General features: G+C 53.6%; 1 protein-coding gene across 4 annotated transcripts; it reads right to left on the reverse strand.

Annotated features, from left to right (window-relative positions):
* Positions 1-386: 386 nt before the first annotated feature.
* Positions 387-11248, reverse strand: Klc2 (kinesin light chain 2). 4 transcript variants are annotated; one of them, XM_021151851.2, is made up of 16 exons: positions 10946-11248; positions 10018-10256; positions 6662-6892; positions 6502-6571; positions 5598-5820; positions 4750-4837; positions 4543-4644; positions 4289-4462; positions 4062-4161; positions 3067-3116; positions 2897-2964; positions 2379-2487; positions 2135-2293; positions 1943-2067; positions 1745-1802; positions 387-1327 (listed from the first exon to the last, which is right to left on the reverse strand). In XM_021151851.2, the coding sequence occupies exons 2-16, from the start codon at positions 10243-10245 to the stop codon at positions 1244-1246; spliced, it is 1869 nt and encodes a 622-aa protein (XP_021007510.1). In that variant the 5' UTR covers positions 10246-10256; positions 10946-11248; the 3' UTR covers positions 387-1243. The 4 variants fall into 4 exon arrangements, with proteins under 4 accessions (XP_021007510.1, XP_021007511.1, XP_021007512.1 ...); XM_021151852.2 differs by having other exon boundaries at positions 10018-10293; XM_021151853.2 differs by having other exon boundaries at positions 598-1327; positions 10963-11248.
* Between the last annotated feature and the right edge of the window lie 1350 nt (positions 11249-12598).

Here is a 12598-nt window from a genome sequence, read left to right on the forward strand (position 1 = left end):
AAGGTGTAGCGTATTTAGGGCCAGAAAATGTTGACGTATTCAGTGTTCTTCGTGGAATGGACACTGCAGCCTTAGTACCAAGATTATACGATCACTAGTATTACATTTATGAAAAACCATCTCAGGAAACTCAGTCCAAGAACGTATTAAGAAGTCATAACAGACGGAATTGTCTAGAACCCCATAAGGGCATGTGTTAGGTGCAACCCCAAAATCTGTAGCATCCCCCCAAACAGTTCAGGATAATGGCAGAGTATTAGTTCCAGTCTCGAGGGCAGGGAATGATGTGCGTGTGTATCCTGTATCCCCCACTCCCGCAGCTTCTCCCGATTCCACCCGACTCAAGGGATGCTCAGGGGCTCTGGGACTCCTCAAAACAAGCCCGGTTCAGATTCAAATCATCTTTATTTCTACAGCAACATCTGAAAATAGTGACTGCCTTACCCAACAAATGGGGTAGCCCCTCCTACTGTGTGGGAGAGAGGGGGACATCAGAAGCTGAGGCAAGGATGGCGTGGCAGGATGGCTCAATGGGCTGTGCCCAGGGTGGGGTCAGGCCATGCCTGGGCGGGGGTGGGGTCTGGGGGCGGGGGGGGGGGGAAGGACAGTGCATTAAGTCCCCGGAAGCAGCACAGGGCCCTGTGGTGTGAGGGCCCGGGCATTTGCAAGGTGGAGTGGAACTAAACCCTCCGAGACCAGACGAAGAGGTCTAGGGACCCTTTTGGAAGGCTCTGGTACCAGAACTTGAAGCTTGGGAGATACCACCACTGGGAACGGGGTGATTTAAGGCCTGGGCGGTACCACTGGATAAGAGAGAGGCAGGTGGTGGCCCGGGAATACCGTGGACTGGGAGGAGGGCTGAGAGGATGACACACGGCCAATAACTTATTTCTCTATATACAGAAGCAACGGCCGGGAGTGGAGGGCAAAGGTGCTGAGGGGACAGCAAGTACTTAGTGTTCTTGGCTTTGGGGCTGGGTAGACAGGCCACCACTCCCACAGGCCCTGAACTCAGGGAAGAGAGGCCCCCTGCTGGAAGAATAAATAAGGAGCAGAGCTGGAGCCGGAGGCCCGTCCTCCAGGGCCATGGCTGAGCTGACAAGGGAGGAAGTTACCCTGAGATTGAACAGAAAAGACAGGGGTCCTTGGGAGGGGCAGGCAGGACAAGCAGCAGGCCCATGCGCAGGGCTGGGGGAAGGGACCATGTCAGGTGGAGGCTCTGGAGACCGCTGCCCCTTCGGCTTTAGCCCACCAGGGAGCTTCTTCGGGAGAGGTCCATGGAGCTGGAGCTCAAAGTGCGGCTGTCAGAAAGACCCGTGCCTCCAGGCTGTGGGCAGAGGATGCAGCTTAGTCCTCAACTGTGGGAGTGAAGGGGCGGGCGGGGAGGGGCATGCAGCACTCCAGAAGAGGAAGGGACGATGAAAGGGCCAAACTAGGTGCCCTGTGCAAATACAGCCAGCCAGTCTAAGACTGGCCAAAGTTAAAGTTTAGCTCACAACTGGGCCTGAGAGCTTCAAGTGGGAACTGGTTGACTATCTCTGCCCCAAGGCAAGGGTTTTCCCTTTATCTGACCTCTCCCTCCACTTGTTTCTACCAATCTACTCCTGCCCAAAGCATGCCTGAAACCAGAGCAGTTGCTGGCTAAAGACTCACCAGGGGAAGTTGGGTGGGGTCATACACAGAAAAAACAGGGCCCAGAGGCCTGGGTCTAGGCTGCCTAGTACCAGGTGCCCTCCATTCTTACCTGGACTGGCTCTTCCACACTCTTGTTAAGGAAGTTGAGAGAGCTGGCCCTCTTCATCCTGAGAAAAAGGAGGGCCAGGATTTGTTACTATTAGGTGAGATGATAAAGGGACACCAGGTTGGGTCTGGGATGGAGGGCACGATAAAGCAGATCTGGTGACAGTGTTTCCCGAGAAGGATGGCAGGGTCAGCAGCTCACCTAGAGTTAGGGGGCTCCTGTGGGCCCCCTCCCTGCAGCTTCCTCACCAGCATCTCACTGCTGCGTCTCAGGGCATCCCGGAGCTTCCCAAAGGAGCCACTGCGCCGCAGAGAGCCGCTGCCGTCCTGTGGGAAGAACTGTCTCTAGGCCCTGCTTTGTAGTCTTACAACCTACCTCAGCCTCCACACTCACCCCACTCCACTCAGCTGCAGGCCCCGACTCCTCCAGGTCTGACTCAGACTGAGGCCCAGCACCCCCGGCCACATCTCTGCTGCCACGGCGGTGTCCTCGTCCACCACTGCCATCTTTTAACAGTTCTACCACCTTGGTCTGGCTGGCAGGATCCAGGCCCTGAAGGGGTCAGGAAGCATCAGACCTGCCTGAAGCACAGGTCTCATGGGTCTCTACTTATCCTCCTCCACCATGAAAGCCCTACCTGTTTGCGGCTGCGGCTGGCACAGTCTTCCAGTGTGTGTGCAGCTTCCAGCTTGCCCTGGCGCCGGTACAGGGCACCCAAGCTTCGCAGAGTGGTGTTGACTGTGGGACTGTGGACAGATATTAGGGAAGTCTCAAACTCTTTATCTGGCAAAAGACCACATGGGGCTCTGGGGACCAGACAGGCCATGCAGAATCTGGCTTTCCCTATTTGTCTGACCCTATGGAGCCCACTGGTCTCTCCCATTCTCAAAGAGCCACTCTAGGGCTAGAAACCTGGCCTAGCCCTAGAGTTCTTCTAGGACGCTGCCACCAGGATCAGAAGCTGGGGACCCTGGAGTGAGTAGGCCAAACTGTCGCGGTGCAGATAGTGTTTTTGGGTCAGGGCCTTGAGAGGTGAGCTAGCACAAGAGAGGCGCCACAGGAGTGAGAGGACACTCTGAGGTTGGGTCTCACTCACCAAGGATGCTACTTCCCTGGTACTCATTCTCCTCCTGCCCCAGGCCCATCAGCCCTCACCTGTCAACTTTACAGGCTTTGTACCAGCTGCCATACTCCCCATAGGGGGCGCTGTCCCGGCGCTTATCCTGAGGGAGAGACCAGTCAGTTGAGAGCCGGGAGTAAGCTAGGCTCCTTCCATCCCAGCCTCAGAGCCGCCCTACACTTGCCAGCTGCCCACAGTGGCCCACCTTGCTCTCCTCGCGCTCCTCTGCGTGCATCCAGATGGGCTTGTTCTCTCCTAGAAGGGAAGGAATGTCACCTGCCTGCCACACAGATCTCTCCAATCGGGCTGCACATGGGAGTAATGTCAGGGCTATATAGGAATGACCCAAACTGGGCTTTGTTGAATAGAAGAACAAGAGGCAAGCCCAGAACATCACTGGCCCTCCTCTGGACCCAGATGAACCAGCTACATCTGTAGTAAGAGGCTATAAATGGAGGCAGGCAGATTTCTGAGTTCGAGGCCAGCCTGGTCTACAAAGTGAGTTCCAGGACAGCCAGAGCTATACAGAGAAACCCTGTCTAGAAAAGCCAAAAGCCAAAAAACAAAAAATAAAAACAAAAACAAGCAAAGAAAAAAAAAAAAAAAAAAAAAAAAAAAAAAAAAAAAGAGGCTATAAATGAGGTGGAACAGGAGTAATGGGGAAGGCCCTTATACATCTTACACTAGAGACTGGTGATGGGCCTGAATGATGGGCCAGGGTGAGGAATGGGGATCAGGAAATGGCCAGAAGGTTGTTCCGGGGAAGAAAAGACACTCGGGCCAGCCCTCAAAGTGAACGGAAATTGTCATGTAGAGAAAGAGGAGACTGGGTGTACTGATAGACACCTTTAATCCCAGTACTCATTGGCAGAGGCAGGCAGATCTCTGTGAGTTTGAGGCCAGCCTGGTCTACATAGTAAGTTCCAGGACAGCCAGGGCTACATAGTCAGACCTTGTCTCAGATAGAGACAGAAACAGAGACAGACATAGAGACAGAGAGAAAAAGACTGACTGAACAGGGGGTTTGCCAATTTGTCTGGCCAGGGCATTGAACTGGGTGGATGGGTTCCTGCAGGTGAGTCTGGGCTTCTGCCAAACTCTAGACAGGATGGCTTGCAAGGCCAAGTACTGTCCTGGGCACTCCTGGCTGAGTAAGCCTGTGTTAAATGAACTGGAGGTACATAGCAACTATGGACTCACCATTGACTGAGCCAAACTCCTTCTCGTGCGCACGGGTAAGGATCTCCTTGTACAGGATCTCTGCATCCTGGTACTTGCCCTGTTTCAGGTAGCAGGAAGCCTGGATGGCAAAAAGAGTGGGTAAGCAGCCTGCAGGGAGCTTAGTTTCCCTCCTCCTTCCTCCTGGACATCAGCCCTCTCCCTCCCTGCCTCCTTCCTTTCCAGCCTCCCGCCCAGCCTCAGAGTACCAGGTTGTTCTTGGTCTTCGCCACATTGGGGTCATCAGGACCAAGGCGTGTGGCATAGATCTCCAGGGCTCTCCGGTAGTAGTATTCCACCTCCTCAGCTTTGCCCTGGTTCTGGCACAGCAAAGCCAGGTTGCTGAGCTGCTTGGCCACATCTGGGTGAAACTTGCCCAGGACCTGGTAAGAGTCAGTGGCTGTGTTCAGAGTTGCCCAGATTCTACTGTCTGCCCAGCACTCTTGGCCCTGCCTGCTCCCACCTTCTCCCGGATCTCCAGTGCTCTCTTGCACAGTGGCTCAGCCTCTTTGTACTTGCCCCGTTTGCCATACAGAACAGCCAGATTGTTGAGGGTCGCAGCCACCTGGGTGTAGGAGAATGGAGGTGTCTTCACTCAGGGCCCTAACAGGCAGAGGGATCTGGAACTTGTGAGGATCGGAGAGGAACACTTAGTCTAATTCTTACTCACAGCTGGGTGGTCCTTGCCCAGTGTCTTTTCCCGGATAGCCAGGGCATCATTGAGCAGGTGAGCAGCGTCCTTGTACTTATTCTGGTCCCTGGGAGCAGGCAGGACATTCAGGAATGTCCTCCAGCCCGATGCCTGCCCCCAGGGGCCCGTAGTCCCTGCAGGCACTCCTCCTGGGGTCACTGATGAGTGGACACGATAGGAGTGCAACTCAGAGCATGGGAGGCCTGGGCAGTCCGACCCTTGAGAACTCTGAGGACATTAGGCAGTTTACCACAGCTCCCTGAGTAACTCACCTTTAAGTGAGCCCCAGTGCACTGGCTCACGGTCACATTGGCTCTGCCACAGAAACCCTTTCATCCATCATGAGTTCTGGGCCAACTTTCCACCCCACCTGTCTTCCCTTGCTTGTCCTTTTCCTCTCTTCCCAGGGTTTCATGTATCCCAAGTTAGCCTTGAATTAGGTATAAAACCAATTCCCAACTGTCTCGCTTCCACTTCCTAAGTGCTTATAGTGTGAACCACCACACCTGGCTTCTAACACTTTTTTTTATTTTTTGGTTTTTCGAGACAGGGTGTCTCTGTATAGCCGAGGCTGTCCTGGAACTCACTCTGTAGACCAGGCTGGCCTCGAACTCAGAAATCCGCCTGCCTCTGCCTCCCCAAGTGCCGGGATTAAAGGTGTATGCTATCACTGCCTGGCCCAACCTTTTATTAAAACTCTGACAGGTGTATTTCCAGTTGGAGGCCAGCTTTACAGAGGCATGTTCATCTTTCTGTACTGCTCAACTGTCCCTGAGACACTCATATGGAAGGATGCAGGTATGCCCACACAGCCAGGGGGCCCTTACCGATAAACCAGTGCCAGGATGTTCAGCATGGTAGCCACATCAGGGTGGTCATGGCCTGATGTCTTCTCCAAATCCTCTAGCGCCTGCTTGCAGAGGGGCACGGCCACCTCATAGCGGCCTTGGGAAGCGTACTGGATGACCAGGTTGTGGAGGGTTCGTAGCCGGGCTGGGATCTCATAGCCCCCATGCTGTGCAGCTACATCTCCTCCTCCAGGGCTGGGGGCTACAGGGCCAAGGGAAGGAAGTCAGATGTGCCTTCTCCTTTCTGAGCTAAGCTGGCATATGCCAACTCTACCTTTTGCTCTTGTGTACCTAGGCAAGCCACCAATCTGCCTCAGCTTCTGAACTTACAGAGTAAGTTAGTTATTGCACGAGGAGTGAGTCCTACCCCTCATCTCATCTGCATCTACATTTTAAGAGAAACATTTTGGTCCAGCTCAGCAAGGTCCTACATGATTTTTCTGTCTAAAGAGGCCCAGAAAGTAACTGACTGTTGCGCCAGGCTCAGCTCCTCCAGACCTACTAAGCTTGCCATGTGCTCTCCATAGAGCTCAGGGATGCAGCAGGGAAGACCTGAACCTGCCCTTTGGATTTTGTTTTGTTTTGTTTGTTTTTTTTTTTTTTTTCTTTTTTGAGACAGAGTTTCTCAGTGTAACAGCTCTGGCTGCCCTGGATGGCATCCAACTCACCAAAGATCCACCTGCTTCTGCCTCTCCAATGCTGAGATTAAAAGCATGTGTTACCACTGCCTGGCCAAGACTTGCCTTTTAAACCCTAACATGCTAGGACATTGTGATTAGAAATAAGGCAAAAAAGAGCATGGGTCCCACTAATACCCACCTCTTATGACCGACAGGACTTAAAGGACCCTTCCCTCAACTCAGAGCTAACTGCCCTTTTATACCTGGGCTCTGTTCATCTTCATTGGGAAACAGGTCATCCAGGGAGTCTTTGGGGACATCACCCTTCTCCTCCTGGAAAGGAAGACAGGGATGACTGTCAGCCACAGTAGCATAGGTATCAGCAGGCATGTGGGGACTGGATGCTGGCCAGCTGGGGCTCACATTTGGGGAAGCATCCTCATCCAGCTTTCGGATCTGACTCATGAATAGCAGGTGCTGCTTCTCTTCCTCCAGCTGAGCCACCGCCTGTTCACTGCGCTGCAGCTTCTGCTGTGTCCCTGCCAGCTCCTCACGCAACCACTGGTTCTCTTGTACCAGGCGCCGCACCTGAGCCCGCAGCTTCTGCTTCTCTGACTCCACAGCCCCCAGATGGCTTGATAATGCCAGGATCACCTGTGCGGCCAGCCAGACCAAGGTCAGAATCCTAGCCATCACTTTGCCTATAACCACTGCCTCAGTCACCTGGGGGCCAGTGAAGGGCTGGGCCCTGGCTAAGTAGTTGTCAGGCCTAAGTTCTCCCTTTCCCAGGACCACAGACCTCCATCTAGAGCTCAGACCCAAGAGTAGGTTTGGTAATTTTGCCGGTCAAGATCCTGTAGGATCTGAGCTCTCAGACTCTCCCTTTGTTCCCCTTTGGTTACACTCTACCCACTGTAGCTATCACCAATATATTCCTGCTTCCTGTCTAGGGCTAGTGATTGTTCAAAGAACCCTGAAGGGTGGCTGACAGGACACAAAGAGACCTCACCCTAATCTGCTAAGGGTCCACAGCCCTGTCTGCCTGCTGAAGGGAAGGGAAGCAGCATGTGTCCTAAGTCCCTAAAGGGTGGAAAGGGCTGCACTGGCCTTAGTCCCAACACCCAGCTCTTTTAACATCTGGCGCCTTCCTGACTCACCAGGCGTCCGTTAGTCCTGCGCCTTGGTATAGGCTATATGTTCCTATCCATGCTTCTCGGACCAGGATCTCTGCCTCTTTTCAGTCATGCCTTCTCCATGCTCTATCTCCACTGCCTGTAACCTCTATGACACTCTGCTCCCTATCTGTGAAAGACCTGCAGCCTGGTGAACCCTGCAGAACCATCTCTGTAACTGACAGTGAAGAGAGGAGGTAACTGAGGGGTAACACATTGCCTCTCCAGAAGGTTGGAGTCCAGGACCCTGCATTTTCTACTTAGTTAGCAAATGTTTTTTATTTTTTCTTCTTCTTCTTCTTCTTCTTTTTTTTTTTTGGTTTTTGAAGACAGGGTTTCTCTGTGTAGCCCTGGCTGTCCTGGAACTCACTCTGTAGACCAGGCTGGCCTTGAACTCAGAACTCTGCCTGCCAAGTGCTGGGATTAAAGGCGTGCACCACCACTGCCTGGCTATTTTTTCATTTTTTTTAAAGACAAGTTTTCTTTATGTAGCCCTGGCTGTCTTGGAACTTGTTCTGTAGACTAGGCTGGCCTCGAACTCAGGTATTCACCTACCTTTGCCTCTAGAGTGCTGGAATTAAAGGTGTGGGCCACTCTACTTGGATATTTGAAAACATTTCAAGGGATAGGTGTTTTTATAACCACTAAGCTTAAAAAAAAAAAAAAAAGTCCAAATGGCACATGCTTTGTTCCAGCACTTAGGAGGCAGAGGCAGAGAGGCAGAGAGGCAGAGAGGCAGAGAGGCAGAGAGGCAGAGAGAGAGAGGCAGAGAGGCAGAGGCAGAGGCAGGTGGATCTCTGTGAGTTCAGAGCCAGCTTGATCTACATAGTAAGTTCCAGGACAGCCAGGGTTATGTAGAGACCGTCTCAAAAACAAAACAAGTCCTCAAACAACCTGGAAGTACATACAGTAGATGGCATGATCACTATGTTTGTGGGAGGGTGGGGGGACATGTTGGTTTGGGGTTTTTTTTGTTTGTTTTTGAGACAGGGTTTCTCTGTGGAATCTGAGCTCTCAGACTCTCCCTTTGTTCCCCTTTGGTTACACTCTACCCACTGTAGCTATCACCAATATATTACTGCTTCCTGTCGAGGGCTAGCGATTGTTCAAAGAACCCTGAAGGGTGGCGGACAGGAACTCACTTTGTAGACTTTGTAGACCAGGTTGGCCTGGAACTCAGAAATCTGCCTGCCTCTGCCTCCCGTACAGGGATTAAAGGCGTGCGCCACCACGCCCAGCTTGGTTTGGGTTTTTGAGACAGGATTTTTCTGTCCTGGAACTCACTGTAGATAAGGCTAGCCTTGAATTTAGAAATCTACTTGCCTCTGCTTCCCAAGAACTGCCATGCCTTGCTTGCTATTTTAAGGACAAAGAAATCAAGACAATACAAGCGCCCCAGAATTTCTGGATCCAGGCAGTGGGTTGGCCAAGAACCACAGAGAACAAAACCCTTCTCTATCCAACAGCCCAGTATATGGGGACCTGAACAGTCTTTCATCCTGAAACTTGCTAAAAGCACAAACATCCAGGAGTTGTGCTGCCCCCCGCCCCCCCACAAATCTAGAACTGGTGTCTCCATGGCTACCCCTCTAATTCAAACTCCCTTCTATTTGAAGCCTAGCAGTGGCTTCCTTGTCACTTGTTCCAAGAGTCCATCCTTGGTCTACTAAGGTTAACTCTCCATAGCTCCCAGAGAGATTTCAGAAGCTAAGTCAGACATCTTCTGCTTGTTAGACCCTTCCACAGGCCACCTGATGGCCTGGACATATTCTGTCTTCTGCTTCCTCACAGCCTTTAGTGTCCCTCTCACCCTCTCCGTAAGTTCGAGGTACACCATTCTTGTCTCGCTTCAAGTACACGACCTCTCCTACCTCGGTCTTTACACATGCAGCTGTCCTCTAGTTGCCTCTCTGGAGGCCAGTCCTTGAGCTAAAGTCATCTCAGAGAAGCCTTGCCTGATCAATAGACAAGACTCCCTTCTACAAACTGTCACAAGATCTTGCTGTCCCTGGAGCACTGATCACAATTTGTTTCAAGTAACTAGTTGAATATGTGTGTGTTTTTCTCTTCTCCTGTTGTACTGGGGAGGGGTCATCTTATTTTGTTTTGGAGGGGACAGTAAGGGGAGCCAGGATCTTACCATGTGACTGACCCAAGCTAGCCTGGAGCGTGGGATCCTACTGCCTTCACCTCTCAAGAGCTGGGATTGCAAACACCATGCCCAGGGAGGACACAGACCTTGTCTGCATTCAATCTGCATCCTGAGCATTAACGCACTGTAGCCCGGCACACAGTAAGTGAGAAGCTATAGGACTTAATGAATTCATGCATAATTGTATTGTGAGAGAAGGTTACTAAAGTATTTCTGCTTTCTTCTGTCATCCCAGTCTGTTAGGTAGAATGAGGCCTGAATGGCATAGCTCTGTGTGAGGTAAGGGTGCCCGTTGGGGCAGGGCGCAGGACTGGCATTTCCAAAGTGTATTCATTGAACGTTACTTATTGTCCTAACGTGACGCTCTGAAAGACTTGTGTTTCCTTGCTGAGGGTGTTCCTACATGACCAGGGCCCTTCCGGTAATCTTCCACCATAGCCCCAACACTGACCTACCTGAGCCTCCCCAAGCCCCAGCTCGATGGCCTCCAGGGAGCGGCGCAGGAGGAGGCAGCGCTCCTGTGAGCCCGGCTCGGCCTCGCCTGCTTCATGAGAAGCTAGGGGAGCTAGCAGGGCACGATGCTCCCCTCTCAGGGTCTCTAAACCCTGGATCACCGCCTTGGTGCCCAGCACTATCTCGTCCTGACTCAGCTTCTCCTCTCGAGGAAGCACCATCGTGGCCATGGTCGTGCCGTCTGTGGAGGCAAGGGGTGGGGCAGGCGGACGCCGGGCCTAGGGCCACACCGCCGTCCACCCCAAGTTAGGTAAACACCGGGAGGTCCCCGGACGCCTAGGTCCCTATGGGTGTCCAGATCCCTCAGCCCGCAGTCCTCGCCGTGCCAGCACCGCGCCTACAGGGGGCGCGCCAGGCTCGTCTAGCCTAGGGAGACGCAATGCGGTGTGACTGAAGTGAGGCTGGACCCCGATTCCGCCCCAGACCACCGGCTCAGGCCAGTTGATCTAAAGCCCATCCTCGAGGGTTATTCGGAACTGTCCTAATCGGTACACAGAGCACTAGGGCATTGCAAGGCGTCCCCAGGTCAGACGCCACAGGCTCTCCGGGCAACTGGGTCTCAGCCCTGGCGACAGCCCCTTTCCCAGGGCAAGCGGAACCACGAGCCCCTCCCCCAGGGCCGACCGAGCCCCGCCACCCCGTCCCCGCCCCCGGCGCTCCGGGGAGGCTGCGGTCTTTAGTTTCGGGACAGGTCTCTTCAGGCCGCGCCCACAACGACCCCTCCCGCAGGCTGGCCGAACGCCCGCAGACCCTCCCTAGAAAAGGCCGGATTCCCAGCCCCAGCCCGGGACCGCGCCCCCTCCCCGCGGGCCGGTCGGGTCCTCCCACAGGCCGCGCCCACGACCACGACGACTCCTCCTCTAGGCCGACCTGCAACCGCTCCTCACCGTCCGGCCTGACTGGGTCTCCCGGCCCAACCGGCCGGCGCCGACCTGCACCTTCTGCTTTGGCCGGGCTCCGGCTCCGGCTCCGGCTCCTGTCCCGCTTCACCCGGATCCTCGACCGTGAGCTCGTCTCTCTGCCTCCATCCCGCCGGCCTTCCCAGCAGTCCCCGCGCCGCCTTAAAGGTGAAGCCGCTACCTCGGCGGCGTCGGAGGGGGCGAAACTCGTTCCAGCCGGCCAGCTCGCTGCCTTAAAGGGGCCCCGCAAGCCTGTCCGGCTTCGGGGTGGGGCCAGCCCAGACGGGACGCAGAGGGGCGTGGCTGGACTCGCCCCCTCGGACCAGAGCTTCCTGGTCTGTGCGCTCCGCGGAGCTCCGACCCCGGACCAGAGTGACTGAGGAGCAAGAAGGCCGACCTCCTCAGATTCCAGAGCGAGTCGGTCCACTTTGATTGACTGCTATTTGTCAAGTGTTTTTGTCGATGTCTTAGTGCATTAACTTAATGCTCACAAAGTGCTGGTGAGGTGGGTGTTGCCATTACCCATCTCTCACACATCTGACCCCCCAGCCCCCTCCGCGCTCTAGAGACGCACGTCTTTCCGGCTTCGGAGTTGACTGTGCCTGTAGGGAATTCTCAGCATCTAGGTTTGCTTTGTGAGGGAACAGAAGGAGGCTTCTGGTTAAAAAGGAGATTTGGGTGGGAAGGAGCGTGTGGAGGTCGGTGGAGAAGGGAGACGATCCATGCCCCCGAGAGGAATATCTGGTTGGATACTGCTGACCAGATAAGGAGGTCAGACGAGTGCCTTTGGATTGTGGTGGTGTCATTGGGGGCCACGTTGGGGTCACCAACTCGGAAGGAAAGACCTCTTCTGTGCTAGATAGTTTTATGTCAACTTGACACAAACTAGGGTCATTGAACAGATGGGAACCTCGACTGAGAAGATGCTGCCATAGGATCAGGCTGCAGGAAAACCTGTTTTCTTACTGATTGTTGTGGGAGGGCCCAGGCCAGGGTAGGTGAGGCCAGAAGGCAGTTCTGAGCAAGCCCAGAAGCAGCACTCCTTCATGGGCTCTGCATCAGCTCATTTCTCTGAGTTCTGTTCTCTCTGGGTGCCTGGCCTGACTTCCTTCACTGGATGAAGAGTGCACCAAATAAACCCCTTTGGTCACTGTGTTTCCACACAGCAGTATTGACCCTAACTAGGACAACCTCTTTGGTCCCTATCCCACTAGATTCTACAGTATTCTTCCGATCTCTACGCCACACCCACTTGGTGCTGACACAACATCGACCTTTCTAACATTTTTCTTGTTTTGCCTTCTGGAATGTAGGTCATCAGCTGTTGGCTGGGGCCTGGGGTAGCTTAAGATAGAGAATCAGTCGATGCTACCTTACAAAGCGTGGGGAGCAGAGGGGATTGCTGAAAGGATGGCTCAGTGGTGAAGATCATTTTTTTCTCCTGCTGAGGACATGAGTTTCATTTGCAGCACTCATTGGCTCACAACCATCTTTAGCATTTCCAGGGCATCCATAGAAACCACTATCTGAGTTCAGCACTAGGAACTTATGTGGTACACACACATACTTGCAAGTGAGACACTCACACACATAAAAAATAAATCAGAAAGCCGGGCGTGGTGGC

The sequence above is a fragment of the Mus caroli genome, chromosome 19, assembly GCF_900094665.2.
Source record: "Mus caroli chromosome 19, CAROLI_EIJ_v1.1, whole genome shotgun sequence".
Classification (NCBI taxonomy): domain Eukaryota; kingdom Metazoa; phylum Chordata; class Mammalia; order Rodentia; family Muridae; genus Mus; species Mus caroli.

Coding starts and splice junctions, on each gene's coding strand:
- Klc2 (XM_021151851.2), bottom strand. CDS start 10,245: ATGGCCACGATGGTGCTTCCTCGAGAGGAGAAGCTGAGTCAGGACGAG. Junction 2,488..2,896: donor AAAGCCTGTAAAGTTGACAG/GTGAGGGCTGAT, acceptor ATCTGTCCACAG/TCCCACAGTCAACACCACTC. Junction 1,328..1,744: donor GTGTGGAAGAGCCAGTCCAG/GTAAGAATGGAG, acceptor CTCTGCCCACAG/CCTGGAGGCACGGGTCTTTC.